The sequence below is a fragment of the Lagopus muta genome, chromosome 5, assembly GCF_023343835.1.
Source record: "Lagopus muta isolate bLagMut1 chromosome 5, bLagMut1 primary, whole genome shotgun sequence".
Lineage (NCBI taxonomy): Eukaryota > Metazoa > Chordata > Aves > Galliformes > Phasianidae > Lagopus > Lagopus muta.
Genome location: NC_064437.1, coordinates 31,130,797 through 31,143,278, shown reverse-complemented (window position 1 = coordinate 31,143,278; position 12,482 = coordinate 31,130,797). Strand labels below are relative to the sequence as shown.

General features: G+C 54.1%; 1 protein-coding gene across 7 annotated transcripts; it reads left to right on the top strand.

The window, feature by feature from the left end:
* The first annotated feature begins 506 nt into the window (after positions 1-506).
* On the top strand, positions 507-12,289 carry ADAM8 (ADAM metallopeptidase domain 8). 7 transcript variants are annotated; one of them, XM_048945331.1, is made up of 23 exons: positions 507-630; positions 785-894; positions 2,914-2,990; positions 3,111-3,189; positions 4,071-4,147; positions 4,350-4,530; positions 4,895-4,960; positions 5,051-5,119; positions 5,427-5,596; positions 5,680-5,761; positions 7,750-7,898; positions 8,150-8,327; positions 9,221-9,310; positions 9,478-9,673; positions 9,850-9,949; positions 10,037-10,220; positions 10,304-10,381; positions 10,479-10,563; positions 10,655-10,769; positions 10,906-11,022; positions 11,126-11,291; positions 11,394-11,492; positions 11,568-12,289. In XM_048945331.1, the coding sequence occupies exons 1-23, from the start codon at positions 576-578 to the stop codon at positions 11,616-11,618; spliced, it is 2,574 nt and encodes an 857-aa protein (XP_048801288.1). In that variant the 5' UTR covers positions 507-575; the 3' UTR covers positions 11,619-12,289. The 7 variants fall into 7 exon arrangements, 6 of the variants coding, with proteins under 6 accessions (XP_048801288.1, XP_048801289.1, XP_048801286.1 ...); XM_048945332.1 differs by having other exon boundaries at positions 10,857-11,022; positions 11,241-11,291; XR_007377082.1 differs by lacking the exon at positions 11,568-12,289 and having other exon boundaries at positions 10,857-11,022; positions 11,394-11,465.
* The last annotated feature ends 193 nt before the right edge of the window (positions 12,290-12,482 follow it).

Below are 12,482 nucleotides of genomic sequence, written 5' to 3'. Positions count from 1 at the left end.
GCCCTAGAACAAAACAAAAGCATCGAAAGCTCTGTGTTATCTCTGCAGATAAGGAGGAAGCAGCAGCTGGACCCTCAGGGGACCCTGCCCAAGGTTTCGCATCATAGGGTCCAACAGGAGCAGTGGATGAAATCTGAGAGCCAGGACCTGTGTGCATTCTCTGCCATCTGCCAACGGTGACTTGCATGTCCCTGAGTGCTGAGCCCTGTGCATCCCACCCCATCGCCCCAGAATCAAGCGGGTCTCTCCCGGCCCCCCGGCACCTTCTGGTCACCTCCTAAATGCCCTGCAGAGCCTCACAGTGACCCGGGACACCGCCTGGTACTTCGAGGACAACCCCCGGCGGCGCCACGACCCCCCTCGGTGCACCAAGGACACCCTTCAGTCCTTCCAGATGGCCCCCGCGGCCCACAGCTCCCTCAGTCGTCCCGAGACCCCTCTGTCCCCACTCCGCCCCGCACTCCTCACCGGAGGCGGCCCGTCCCGTCCCGTTCCGCCCCGTTCCGCGGCCGTGGGTGAGTCACACGCCGGGCGGGGGATGCGGCGCGGAGCTGAGTAGCGGAGGGAGCAGAGCCATGGCCCCGCCGCTCGCCGTCCTCCGGCTGCTGCTGGGGCTGCTGCTGGGCCGCGGTGAGTGCTCGGGGGCCCCCGGCAGCCTCCCCCGCGGAGGGTGCCGTCGCGGGTGGATGCCGCTGTTATGATCGGGATGCTGTGAGGGCTGGAGTGGGGAGGCAAGGGGCTGCCGCGTCTCCCCCACCGCAGCTCTGCCCTTCGGGTTCCCCAGGAGTCGGCGCGGGGCTGCGGGAGGAGCTGGCCCACGTCGAGCGGTACGAGACGACGGTGCCGTGGCGCGTACCGGTGCCCCGGGCAAAGAGGGATCTCTCCGTGTCACCGGTGAGTAGCGCTGCGCCCCAAACATAGCACCAGTGGGGCTGCGCCCAGCAGCGCTGTGCCCCCACTCCAGCAGACCTGTGCCCAGACCTGAGCAATGCCGTAGCCCAAACCCGGCAGCACCGCATCTCAAATTTTCATCCCAGTACCGCCTCGGTGCAGCTTCCCTCACGGCCTTGCAGCGTGCTTGGGGGGGAGGAGGGGGGAGGGAAGGAGGGAGGGCGGTGGGATTCGATGAGTGGAGAGCAGAACGTGAAACCGGCTCCTGTTTGCCATATCCATACTGGATGAAGTTTTGGGGTTTGCTGCATTGTATTGCATGGAAGTTGTAACATCTTTTCCGGATTGTTTCTGGCCAAAACGGGAGTGGAGAGCAGAGAACTGTTAGGGAGGGTGATGCTGGACGCTTTCTTTGGGCCGTTTTGTGGCGTGGGCACCCCTTGTGGTCACTGATCCTGTGACATCTGGTCTGTCATTAAGCAGGAATGTGCAGAGCCTGGCCGTCCCAGTAAGCCATTTTCTTGCTGTGTTTGCTGAAGTTGTTTCTTCATTCCCTTGGGAATGGGAAATAAGAATCAGAGAGTCTCAGCAGCCCACATGGAAGAAAACGAGTGCTATTTTTTCAGAAAGCTTGTAGTCTGGGGGAGGGAATGGGGTTTCACTCTGGAGATTTGGCATTTTGATGACGATGGCCATGACCCAAGATAGCCATTCTTCATTGCCTTGAAAGAAGTGAAATTCAGGTAGAAGTGAAGATTTGTGTTGTAGAACAGAAGCCTTCAGCACCCAATGAGAGGTCTGGGACATTCATTTTTTTACAGCAGGTTTCTCCGTGATTCAGACCCTTATTGATAAAGCAGCTCCAAAAGCCACTCCCCAAAAGCATCTGCTTTCCCTGCTCTAGAAAATCAAACATGTCCACGAGATGAGTGATGCTATTTTAAGACACCATCTGTGCTGGCGGGCAGCTTTGCACCTTGCTGTGGTCCCCTGCTTCCCCATGTGAAAGGGGTCTGGAGAAGGATGGGGATGGTGAAGGAGGCCTTCCCCCCTGAAGGAGACCTTCCCCCCTGCCCTATCCCATGGCTGTTGCAGCTGCGCTGCCCCACTGGCCCCTTCCCAGTTCCTCTGTGATTCCTGAGAGCCCCAGGAGCTGCCAAGAACAGCAAAGCCCCACTTTGTGGCCACTGCACATAGGGACGCTGCTTATGAGAGAAGAATTTGGACAACTTTCATGACCTCTGCTTCCTGCGGAGTCCCCGGGGGTGGTGGCGGTGATGATGGTGGTAATGATGATAGATGCTGTCGCCCGAGGCTAAGCTGAACACCTCACTCAGGAGGAATGCTTGTCTCATCCCAGAAGGGCGCATGGAGCAGCCCCGGGGATATGTGGCATCTCCATGGGATTGAGTGAATGCCAAGGTCTCAACAACCATAGGGTGATGTTCTGAAGTCCCTTCTGCTGGCACTGCGGTGCCACTGGGAGAACTGACACACAGGAAGCTGAGCTTTGCTCTCAGTAACAGACAACAGACCAAATCATGTTGCTTTCTAACCATGAGGTGGCAAGTCAGATCAGCTAGAGATAAGGAAGTCTGCTGGTGAATGCAGTTGAAGAGCTTTGTGGTTCAGCCTATGAGTAAGCGCTGAGCTCAGCCCAAAAAAAGGAGCTGAAACCCCAGTTTCTGGTGCAGCCAGCTGCAGCTGTAAGTCAGCCACGGGAAGCAAGCCCTGCTGACTCCAATCCATGGCTGTGACCTGCCCGCCAGCTCAGGATGTGCTGGAGATTTGCATTATTGCCTGCGTACTTTGCTTCAGCCTGATTTCCTGTATCTTTGCTGAATGAGCTTGCATGCAGCCAGGGAGAAGCGTGGCTCCTTGTCCTGTAGCTCCTCACCAGTGGGCTGCCTGTAGATCCCATGTCATTCATGTTCAGGATTGAGATCAGGGCAACAGGATCCTCTCTTCTGTGCCTTAGTTCCTTGTGACAGAGGGTTTGTGCTGCTGTTTTGTCTCACGCAGAGCACCTACCTGGAACGTGTCCTCTACAGTGTCCGTGCTGAGGGCAGGGACTACCTGCTGCACCTGAAGAAGAACAGGTGAGTGCAGCTGCAATGGCACTGAGCTGGCACAATCCCCACCTGAGAGGTCTGGAGTAGCACTTTACATCCTGTCTCCAAAGCTGGAGCTGCTGCTGACATCCCTGTCTGGGTCTGCAGGGAGCTGCTGGGACAGCATTACACTGAGACGCATTATCTGGCTGATGGCACTGAGGTCACGGTGAAGCCAGACGTCCAGGTATGGGGCTGGAGTCACTTCTGGAAAATGAGTTTTTGGGGCAAGAAAGGTACTGGCAGTGATGTGGAGGAAGCATAGCGCTTCTTATGTTGTTGGGGCTAGTGGGCTGAGGTGGGACCCACTCTACATCCCTGCTATGGGTAGGAACATCTGCCACTAAACCAAGTTGCCAACCTGGCCTTGAGCACCTCCAGGGATAGGGCAACCAGCTTCTCTGGGCAGTGTGCACCAGGATCTCACCACCTTCTAAATGAATAATTCCTTCCTGATGCCTAATGTAAACTTTCCTTCTGTTTGTTTAAAGCTGTTACCTCTTGTCCTATCATTACACTCCCTGGTGATGAGCTACAGGTACCTCAGCCCAGGTGCAGGACATGGCACATGGCCTGGTTGAACGTGAAGTTCACACAGGCCCACGTCTTGAGGCTCTCCAGGTGTCTCTGCATGGCATTCCTTCCTCCAACACCGCACAGCTTGGTGTCATCTGTAAACGTTCTGAGCGTATGCTCAGAATCTCACTGTTCATGTCACTGATGAAGATATTAAATAGTATTGGTTCAGTCCCAATGTGAATCCCTGAGGTACACCACTTGTCCCTCCATTGTCTCCATTTGGATGTTCAACCACTGACTGCAACTCTTCGGATGTAATCCAAACTCAGTCAATTCCTTATCCACCAAGTAATCCCTCCATTAAACTTCTATCTCTCTAACTTAGAGGCAGGAGTGTTGTGGGGGATTGTACCAAAAGCCATACAGAAAGCTGAACAGATGACCAGTTGCTCTTCCTTTGTCTGCTATTGCAGTCATACAAATCATAGAAAACATAGTCACTCCATTGTAGAAGACCACCATTTTACATGCCTCTTTTCCGGGTTGCAGGACCACTGCTTTTACCAAGGCCATGTTGAGGGGCATGCCAACTCTGCAGCAAGCATCAGCACCTGTAGTGGGCTCAGGTAGGACCTGTGACAAAACAGGAGTGAGGAAAAGGTGAAAAGAAGCCCTAATTGACCCTAGGTACCACTGTGCTGACCTCCATGGATTCAGTGGGAAGCAGATAAACAGGAAAGGGTCTCCTGCAAGGGGGGTGCATGGCATCTGCCTGTTTCTGCCAGTTTGTCTGCACCCTGGCCTTACAACTGTCCTCTCTCTTGGCAGTGGCTTTTTCCGGGTGAATGAGACCATCTTCCTGCTGAAACCTCTGGATGAGCATGAGGATGGCCAGCATGCAGTGTACAGAGCATCCCACCTGCGCATGAAACGCATTGCCTGCCTGGAGGCTGCATTGGAGTATGACCACGACCCCAAGATTGCTGCACCCCTGAAGCTCTATCGCTGGGTTAGGGATTGCACTAATTTTTCTCACTGTAGCTGAGTTTGTGAGAGTGCTATAGCCAGTGAAGTTGGGAGAGGAATTGGGCCATGCTCCTCTCTCCTTACACTGACCCATGGACCTGCATGTACCCAGCCTCATCCTATGCAGGGACTCACAGGAACTCTCTCCTGCCTTACAGCTGTAGCAGTCTGGGACTTTTCCAGTTATGTTGGAAGATGTCTGAAACACCTGGGCAAAACAATATTAGAAAGCAGATCTAGAAGAGCTCCTGGCCTTGTATAGTGCTAGAATAAATCTCATGGGAGGGTCAGTGACAGGGATCTTTCCCCGAATCTTTCCCTATGCTCACTTCCATCTTCATTTCCAGAAATCAGCCCGCTTGCACAGAGGGCCTCGATATGTGGAGCTGGTCCTGGTTGTGGACAATGAGGAGGTAAGAGAGGGTGGGCATGGGTTTCCACTCTCTTCTGCAGCTGTTGGGAGGTGGAACTGATCTGGGAACCTCTCTGTGTCCTTCCCCTAGTTCAGGAAGTACAAGGACTTGCGCAGGGTGCAGAACCGCATGAAGGAAATCGTCAACCATGTTGACAAGGTGAGCCCAGAGTCCCCAGGGCCAATATAGGACTGTGCTCACTGGTCAAAGCTTTGGGAGAGGGCTGGAACGAAGCCAGCCTCACACTGTGAAGTGGGCAACCACAGAGCAGAGTGTCCGGCAACTGATGGGCTATGCAAAGTGGGCATTAGAAGTAGGTCAGCTCTCCCTCAGAGAGAACCCTCAGCCCTCAAAGTTCAAAGGCTGTTGTTGTGTGGCTAGGGTGACCTGGGACAGGTCCCAAAGGGAGGGTGGGATCTTCACTCTGCTGTGCAGCTTGGATCCTCTCGACTGTATCCCCTTGCAGCTTTATCAACCTCTTGGCTTGCGTGTGGCCTTGACTGGCTTAGAGGTGTGGAGCAACAGGGACAAAATCACTGTCAGTCGCAAGGCAGAGGAGACACTGGAGAACTTCCTTCGCTGGCGGGAGACAGACCTACTGAAGAGGAAGCAGCACGACAATGTCCAGCTGATCACGTAAGGAGGTTGGATGGTAGACCTTCCCTGCAGCCCTCCTAGTGGATGGATTGCATGCCCATGGTCATGTTTCCTTCCTGCAGGGGTATAGACTTCCATGACACGACCGTAGGGCTGGCAAAGAAGCTTGCTATGTGCACCAGGGACTCGGGCGGTGTCAATCAGGTGGGTCCTGCCACCTGGGTGCATGCCATGAGGGATCTGCTGGATCTGAGCCATCAGGAGCCTCCAAGAGCTGCTCTGTAGACAGGAGGTTTCTCCCACCACCTGTCAGATGATCACAAGACTTGATTCGCAATTGCTACTTGATCAGTTTGGTTGTGCTCCTAATCCCTTTGGTGGAGCATGAACAATCGGCCATAGGAACAAATGGAGAGCAGTATTTGAATATAGTTGCTGTATCTCTACTGACTTATGCCCCTGTAAGATGAGTTTGGTGGTCTTCAGAGGCTGTGGGGCCAGATTTTGTCTTCAGTTATCTCAGTCTAGAGAAGAGAAGGCTTTGGGGAGACCTCACAGAAGCCTTTCATTAGTTAAATCAAGCTACAGGGGAGCTTGGGAGGGACTTTTTTTTATCAGGGAGTGTAGTGATAGGGCAAGGAGAATAGCTTTGAACTAAAAGAGGGGAGCATTAGATTAGATATTAAAAAGAGATTATTCACTATAAAAATATGGCACTGGAATTACAAAATAATAGAATCATGGAATCAACAAGGTTGGAAAAGTCATTGAAGATGTCCATCTACCACTGATATTTCCCCACTAAAACATGTCACATAATATGACATCTTAATGTTTCTTGAACACCTCCAGGGACGGTGACTCCATCATCTCCATAGGCAACCCATTCCAGCATCTGGCCCTCTTTTGGAGAAGAAATTCTACTAACATCCAACCTGAACCTCTCCTGTTGCAACTTGAGGCCATTCCCTCTAGTTGTATTGTCAGTTACCCATCTCACCACAACCTCCCTTCAGGCAGCTGTAGAGGGCAATGAGGACCTCCTCTTCTTGAGGCTAAACAGTCCCTTAGCCCCTTCCCTTAAGACCCGTGCTCCAGACCCCTCACAGATGCCCTTCTCTGAACACATTCAAGGGCCTCGATGTCTTTCTTGTAGTGAGGGGCTAAAAAATGAACACAGCACTCAAGGTGCAGCCTCACCAGTGGTGTGAGCAGGGGAATGATCACCACCTGCTCCTGATAGCTGCATGATTTCTGATGCAAGTCAGGATGCCACTGGCCTTCTTTGTCACTTAGGCATACTGCTGGCTCATGTTCAGCTGACTGTCAACTAACATCCCCAGATCTCCACCTCCACCCAGCTTACCAGCCACTCTGCCCAGGACCCAGCACCTGGCATAAAGCTCATACAGCAGGCCTCAGCCCAGTAATCCAGCCTGTCCAGATCCCTCTACATCTTCCTACCCCCAGGCAGATCAACACTTCCTTCCAACTTATCTGCAGACCTACTGAGAGTGCACTCAGTGTCCTTGTTCAAATCAGCAATAAGGATACTGAACAGAACAGGCCCGGTACTGACACCTGCGGATCACCAATCGTTACCAGTCACCAGCTGGATTTAACTCCATTCACCACCACCTTCTGGGCCCAGCCTTCCATCCAGTTCTTTGCCCAGCAAAGAGTGTATCTGTCCAAGCCACATGATACCAGCTTCTTAAGGAAGATACTGTGGGAGACAGTAATTGAAGGCTTTGCTGAAGTCCAGATACATCACATCAACAACCTTTCCCTTATCCACCAGGCGGGTCACTCAATCATAGGAGATGAGGTTGGTCAAGCAGGACCTGCCTTTCATGAACCCATGATGTCTGGGTCTGGTCCCCCAGTTGTCCTGCAGGAACAGGTTGTCCAGTGAAGCTGTGGGTGCCCCATCCCTGGAGGTGTTCAAGGCCAGGCTAGATGAGAATTTGGGCACCCTTGTCTAGTGGAAGGTGACCCTGCCCATGGCAGGGGTTGGAACCAGATGGTCTGTAAGGTCCCTTCTGACCCAAACCATTGTATGGTTCTATGATTCTCCCTTGGCATGGGACGAATTGCAGGCAGCAGCAAGGCCCAGCAGAAAACATCTAAAAAAGCCTCAGGAGGCCCAAGAGAAGAGCCATCTGCACTATGTTTGGCTGCTTCTTCCATAGGACCACAGCATGGATCCTATCGGTGCTGCATCCACCATGGCTCATGAGATGGGGCACAACCTGGGAATGTCTCATGACGAAGACATTGCTGACTGCCACTGTCCTGTCAGCAAAGAGAGTGGAGGATGTGTTATGGCAGCTAAGATCAGGTGAGTGAAGGGGAAAGTGTGAAAAAAGAGTAAAGAGCAGCCCTGGGTTGCAGTATTTCCAGATATTCTCCAGCATTGTGTTGATGAGAGCTGAAGTGAAGCTCGTGGGATGGTCAGGTCCGAAGGAATATTCACTATTTTTGTCTCTGACTTTGAAGCTAGATATGCATCTGCTAAGGGTTCTTCAGCTGCAATCTGGTCCGTTGGTCATCCAGCTCTTCTCATGACTGCCTGGTTTTGTGCCCCTCCAGCTTGGCTTACCCCAGACTCTTCAGCACCTGCAGTGAGCAGGACATGTGGCAGTTCCTTGAAGACCCCAAGACTGGCTGCTTGCTGAATGTCCCTGGAGCAGACGAGCTGTATGGGGAGCCAGTGTGCGGGAACCAGTTTGTAGAGCGGGGAGAGGAGTGTGACTGTGGCAGGCCAGAGGTACAGTCTGGGAGCTCAGAGGGATCTGAGGCACCATCACTCAGACTTGGGGAGGGTGGTGCTTGGTTCTTTCCTGCCACTGCGCTTTGCAAGGCTTCCTGACTGACCTTTCCTGTCTCCTTGTGTTTGTGCTGAAGAATAACTTGAGGAAGGTGTTTGTTAATGTAGGTGCGTGCCCCATTTTGCACAGTTTTGGGACATCCCAAAGAAGGAGATGTGACCCACACATCTGCACATCCTGAACTGGGGGAAGGCAGTGATCCATACAGAAGATGTGTCCCTGATGGGTCCCCAGACAGGCAGTGAGGTGATGCTGCTGTGTCTTGGACCAGAGCAATGCTGTGCATTTGCCTTGTGGTTGGACTTGGAACCATTTCATGCCTGTTGTGGCTACCCTGCCCTCAGCACATGCTGACACGGCAGCTCCCCGAAATGAAAGAGAGAATCTTTCAAGGGATGTTTGGGAAGGCCTTCTTCCTCTGCAGCATGGATTTGTGGCAATGGGGTTTTCCCTCTGGATCTTGCAGCTGAAACAAAACCGAGACTTGTCAGCTCTCTGTGGTCTCACCAATGTAGGCTCCGTACAGCTCCTCTTCCTTTGGAACCTGCTTGGCTGTGTCAGCTCAAAATCAAGCCTTTTTGGCTTCATCTTCTCAAGACCTGGCTTATAGTAAGCAGGAAATAGGCTCCAGGGTGGTTCCTTCATCAAAATCACTTCATGCGAGAGCTCATTTAAGTCTCTAGAACTGTGCCTGCAGGGGCCCAGACCCATGGCTGCTGATGTATCACCAGGCCCAGGCTCACTGAGATGGAGTGAGATTTCTGACTGCTGGTGGAAGGGCAGGGAGGCTGAGAGGGCCATGCCCATCCCTGTCTCCCTGTGTGCCTCACAGGAGTGCTCTGACCGCTGCTGCAATGCCACCACGTGCCAGCTGAGAGAGGGGGCTGAGTGTGCACGAGGCGACTGCTGCCAAGACTGCAAGGTACTACGTGGGGTCCTTGGGGCCTTCCTGGTGTGCCAGGAGAGCCTGAGGACCGCTGCCTGTCCAAACCCAGCAATTCTGGGCGAAGTGTTGCTTTCGGTCATTGCGCTGGCTGTGCAGACAGTCAACATCTCAGATGGGAGATGACAGTCCCACTTTCTATGCAGGTGAAGGCTGCTGGTGTTCTGTGTCGGGCCAGCAAAAATGACTGTGACCTTCCCGAGCACTGCACTGGCCTCAGCTCCGAGTGTCCAGAGGACGTCTTCCAGGAGAATGGCATCCCCTGCCAGGGTGGCCGCGGCTACTGCTACAATGGGGCCTGCCCCTCGCATGCAGAGCAGTGCCGCCTGCTCTGGGGCGCAGGTAGCACCATGTCCTCACCCCATGTGCTGCAACTCTGCACTGTGCCACATCCATGGAGGTGGTGTGGCGACTCTGGGAGGGGCCAGGGCCAGGCAGGACCTGGTGTGGGGACCGACTACCATTGGCTTGCTGCAGCTCTGGCTCCGTGTGACCCTCTTGCTCTGTGCTTCCTGCAGCTGCTCAGGTGGCTCCTGATGAATGCTTCAAGCACAACAGCAGGCAGGATCGCAACCTTCACTGCATGACAGAGTCTGGGAGGAAGCCCTGCAGCCCCAAGTAAGGAGCAAGGTGGCTGTTCTTGTTTCCATCACTAGCCCTGGGGCCAACCAAGGTTCCGCAGGACTGACACTGCTCTGCTCACAGGGATGTGAAGTGTGGCACGCTGCTATGCATGAGTGACACCAGCAGCCCCGCCCTTGGCAGCGGCTTCTTCACACTCTCCTTTGGCCGCTTCAAGTGTAAAGCAGCCCTTGATAGCAATGATGCCAATGAGATGACAGGCAGCCTCCAGCTGGTGCCCACTGGCACCAAGTGTGGAGAGGAGATGGTGAGCCCTGAAGGGATGCATTGAGGAGGTGGGGGTGGCTCCCAGCCACAGGGCCACACTTATAGCTCCTTGCTCACTCACAGGTCTGCTATGCTGGGCGCTGCCAGAACCTCCTGGTCTATGGCAACAAGAACTGCTCAGCTAAGTGCAGTGGCCATGGGGTAAGTTGTGCCTGATTGAGGCTAACATTAGCAGGGCTCCTTCTGATCCCTTGCTGGGAAATGGCTCCCATGCCCAGACTGCCCTCTGTGCCTTCAGGTGTGCAATCACAAACGAGAGTGCCACTGTGACCTGGGGTGGGCACCACCGTACTGCCAGCACAAAGTTTTGGAGCTCACGGCAGGTAGTGTCTTCTGCTGAGATGTGGCATCAGGGTCCCACTGGGCATCCCTAGAACAGGAAAGCCCATCCCAATGCCAACCGGCTCTCTGCAGGTGGCAGCAGCACGGTCCTGGCAGCTGTGCTGGCTGTGCTGGTGCTGTCCAGTATCCTGATCGGTGGAGGCATTGTGCTGCTCAGAGGCAAGGGGAAGAAGTACTTCCAGAAAGGGTAAGGAGCCCTATAGGGGAGTGAAGACATGGCTGTGCAAGCTGAGCTGAGGGCAATGCTGTTGCCTGTTGGCCCTTTGTCCCACAGAAGGATCTCCAGCAGACCTGCCACCGGCCTCACCAACCCACTCTTTCAGGAAGGCACCCGGCCACACCAGCTGTCCCGCTGTGCCATCGGCAGCCCCAGGCTGCTCAGTACTACGGCAGCCCCACACAATGCCCGGCCCCTTGTGCCCAGCTGCCCTCTCCTGCAGGTAGGAGCATGGTGTGGGGCCCCAGAGTGGGATTTCCAGTGGGGCGGCCTTTCAGTCTGAGAGATCTTATGCACTGGATGTGATGTCCTTGTCTTGTGGGCAGTGGTGTCTTGCTTCCCAGTGCAGGACTCTGCCCCAAAGCCAGGCCGCTGTCACATGCTCAGGTCCCTCCCTGGTATGTGGATGAGGGACTTAAGCCTTTCTTCTCCGGCCCTCAGGAGAAGCCGAAGCCACCCACCAAGCCTTTGCCAGCTCTGAAGACCAAGCAGGTAGCTACCACCTGCCCCAAGGTGCTGGTGCTGGGAGCGAGTTCTGGCTGGTGCCGCATGGGCAGCCACCTCACTTCTCTCACCCCTTGCCACCCTTACCAGCCCTGCAATATGGCAGCAGGAGAACTGCTGCCCCCAGCTCCACCTGCCAAGCCCCTGGCACTTTCATTCCAGCCATGTGCCATCCCAGTCCTGCCCCAGGTGAGCCGCACCTTGTGCCCCTCCCACTTCATCTCTGGGTACCCAGTGCCTACCAACATCTCCTCCTTGTTGCAGCGAGGACTCCCCCCCAAGGTGGCCCTGAAACCACCAGCAAGCAGGAGGTGATGTAGGACAGCAAAGCTGTGGGTCCTGGCACTTCGGCAGGATGGCAGGGGACCACAGAGCCACCGGTACTTGAATTGCTCACCGGACACCCTGGACAGCACCCATGTTTACAGACATTTTTGTGCCTTAATGGACTTGGTAGCTTTATGGGTTGCCTAGACAGCCATAAGCTTGGGGACCAGGTGAAGGGACACTACCAAAACCACTCTTCCCCATAGGAAACCCCCAAAGTGATGTCTTCTGCTTTCCTCTTTGCCCCACTCCCTAAGTCCCTCCTGATGCCTGCTCCAACTTGGAGGCCAGCCCCGAGCCTTTACTGGGTGCCCTGTGCCCTGCTACAGTGAAGGTGGCCTGCTCCTCATACCCTGTCCCTGCTGGGGCTGCAGCAAGGAGCTCCTGGCTCCAAGACAGGTGACACAAGGATGCTGTGCTTGCCCTGCATCAAGCTAGGCCTGGCTTCACAGCAGCAGTCCTCCTCATCTGGTTCTTCACTCTGAAGTTATCACTCAGACTCCTGCTCTCCTGAAATATGACTTTCCAGGAGCATTTTACTACAGCCAGCAGTTAATTTCTGATTGTTGTGTGACTGTTTCGAGCCCCTTGCTGTGGAACTGGTCCTCCTCACTTTTTATCTAATGTAGGTCAAATACTTTATACAAATAAAGACTGAAGATAGCAGTGGCTCAATGTGTTGTGTCATAAAAGCTGAGAGCAGGAGGGAGCACTGGGGCAATGTGCGACATCCCATGTGGGGCTCAGTGCCAATTCCACTTGGTGAGAAAGCGTGGATCTGAGGAAGTGATTGGGGGAAATGCTCGTGCTGTAAAACTGAGTCAACTGAGAGCAGAATGGGTAGATACAGAA

Bases quoted from the DNA above. Each gene is read 5' to 3' on its own strand.
- ADAM8 (XM_048945329.1), top strand. From the start codon at position 576: ATGGCCCCGCCGCTCGCCGTCCTCCGGCTGCTGCTGGGGCTGCTGCTG. The intron at 4,961-5,050 runs GTAAGAGAGGGT...TCCTTCCCCTAG, and splicing joins TGGTTGTGGACAATGAGGAG to TTCAGGAAGTACAAGGACTT. The intron at 7,899-8,149 runs GTGAGTGAAGGG...GTGCCCCTCCAG, and splicing joins GTTATGGCAGCTAAGATCAG to CTTGGCTTACCCCAGACTCT.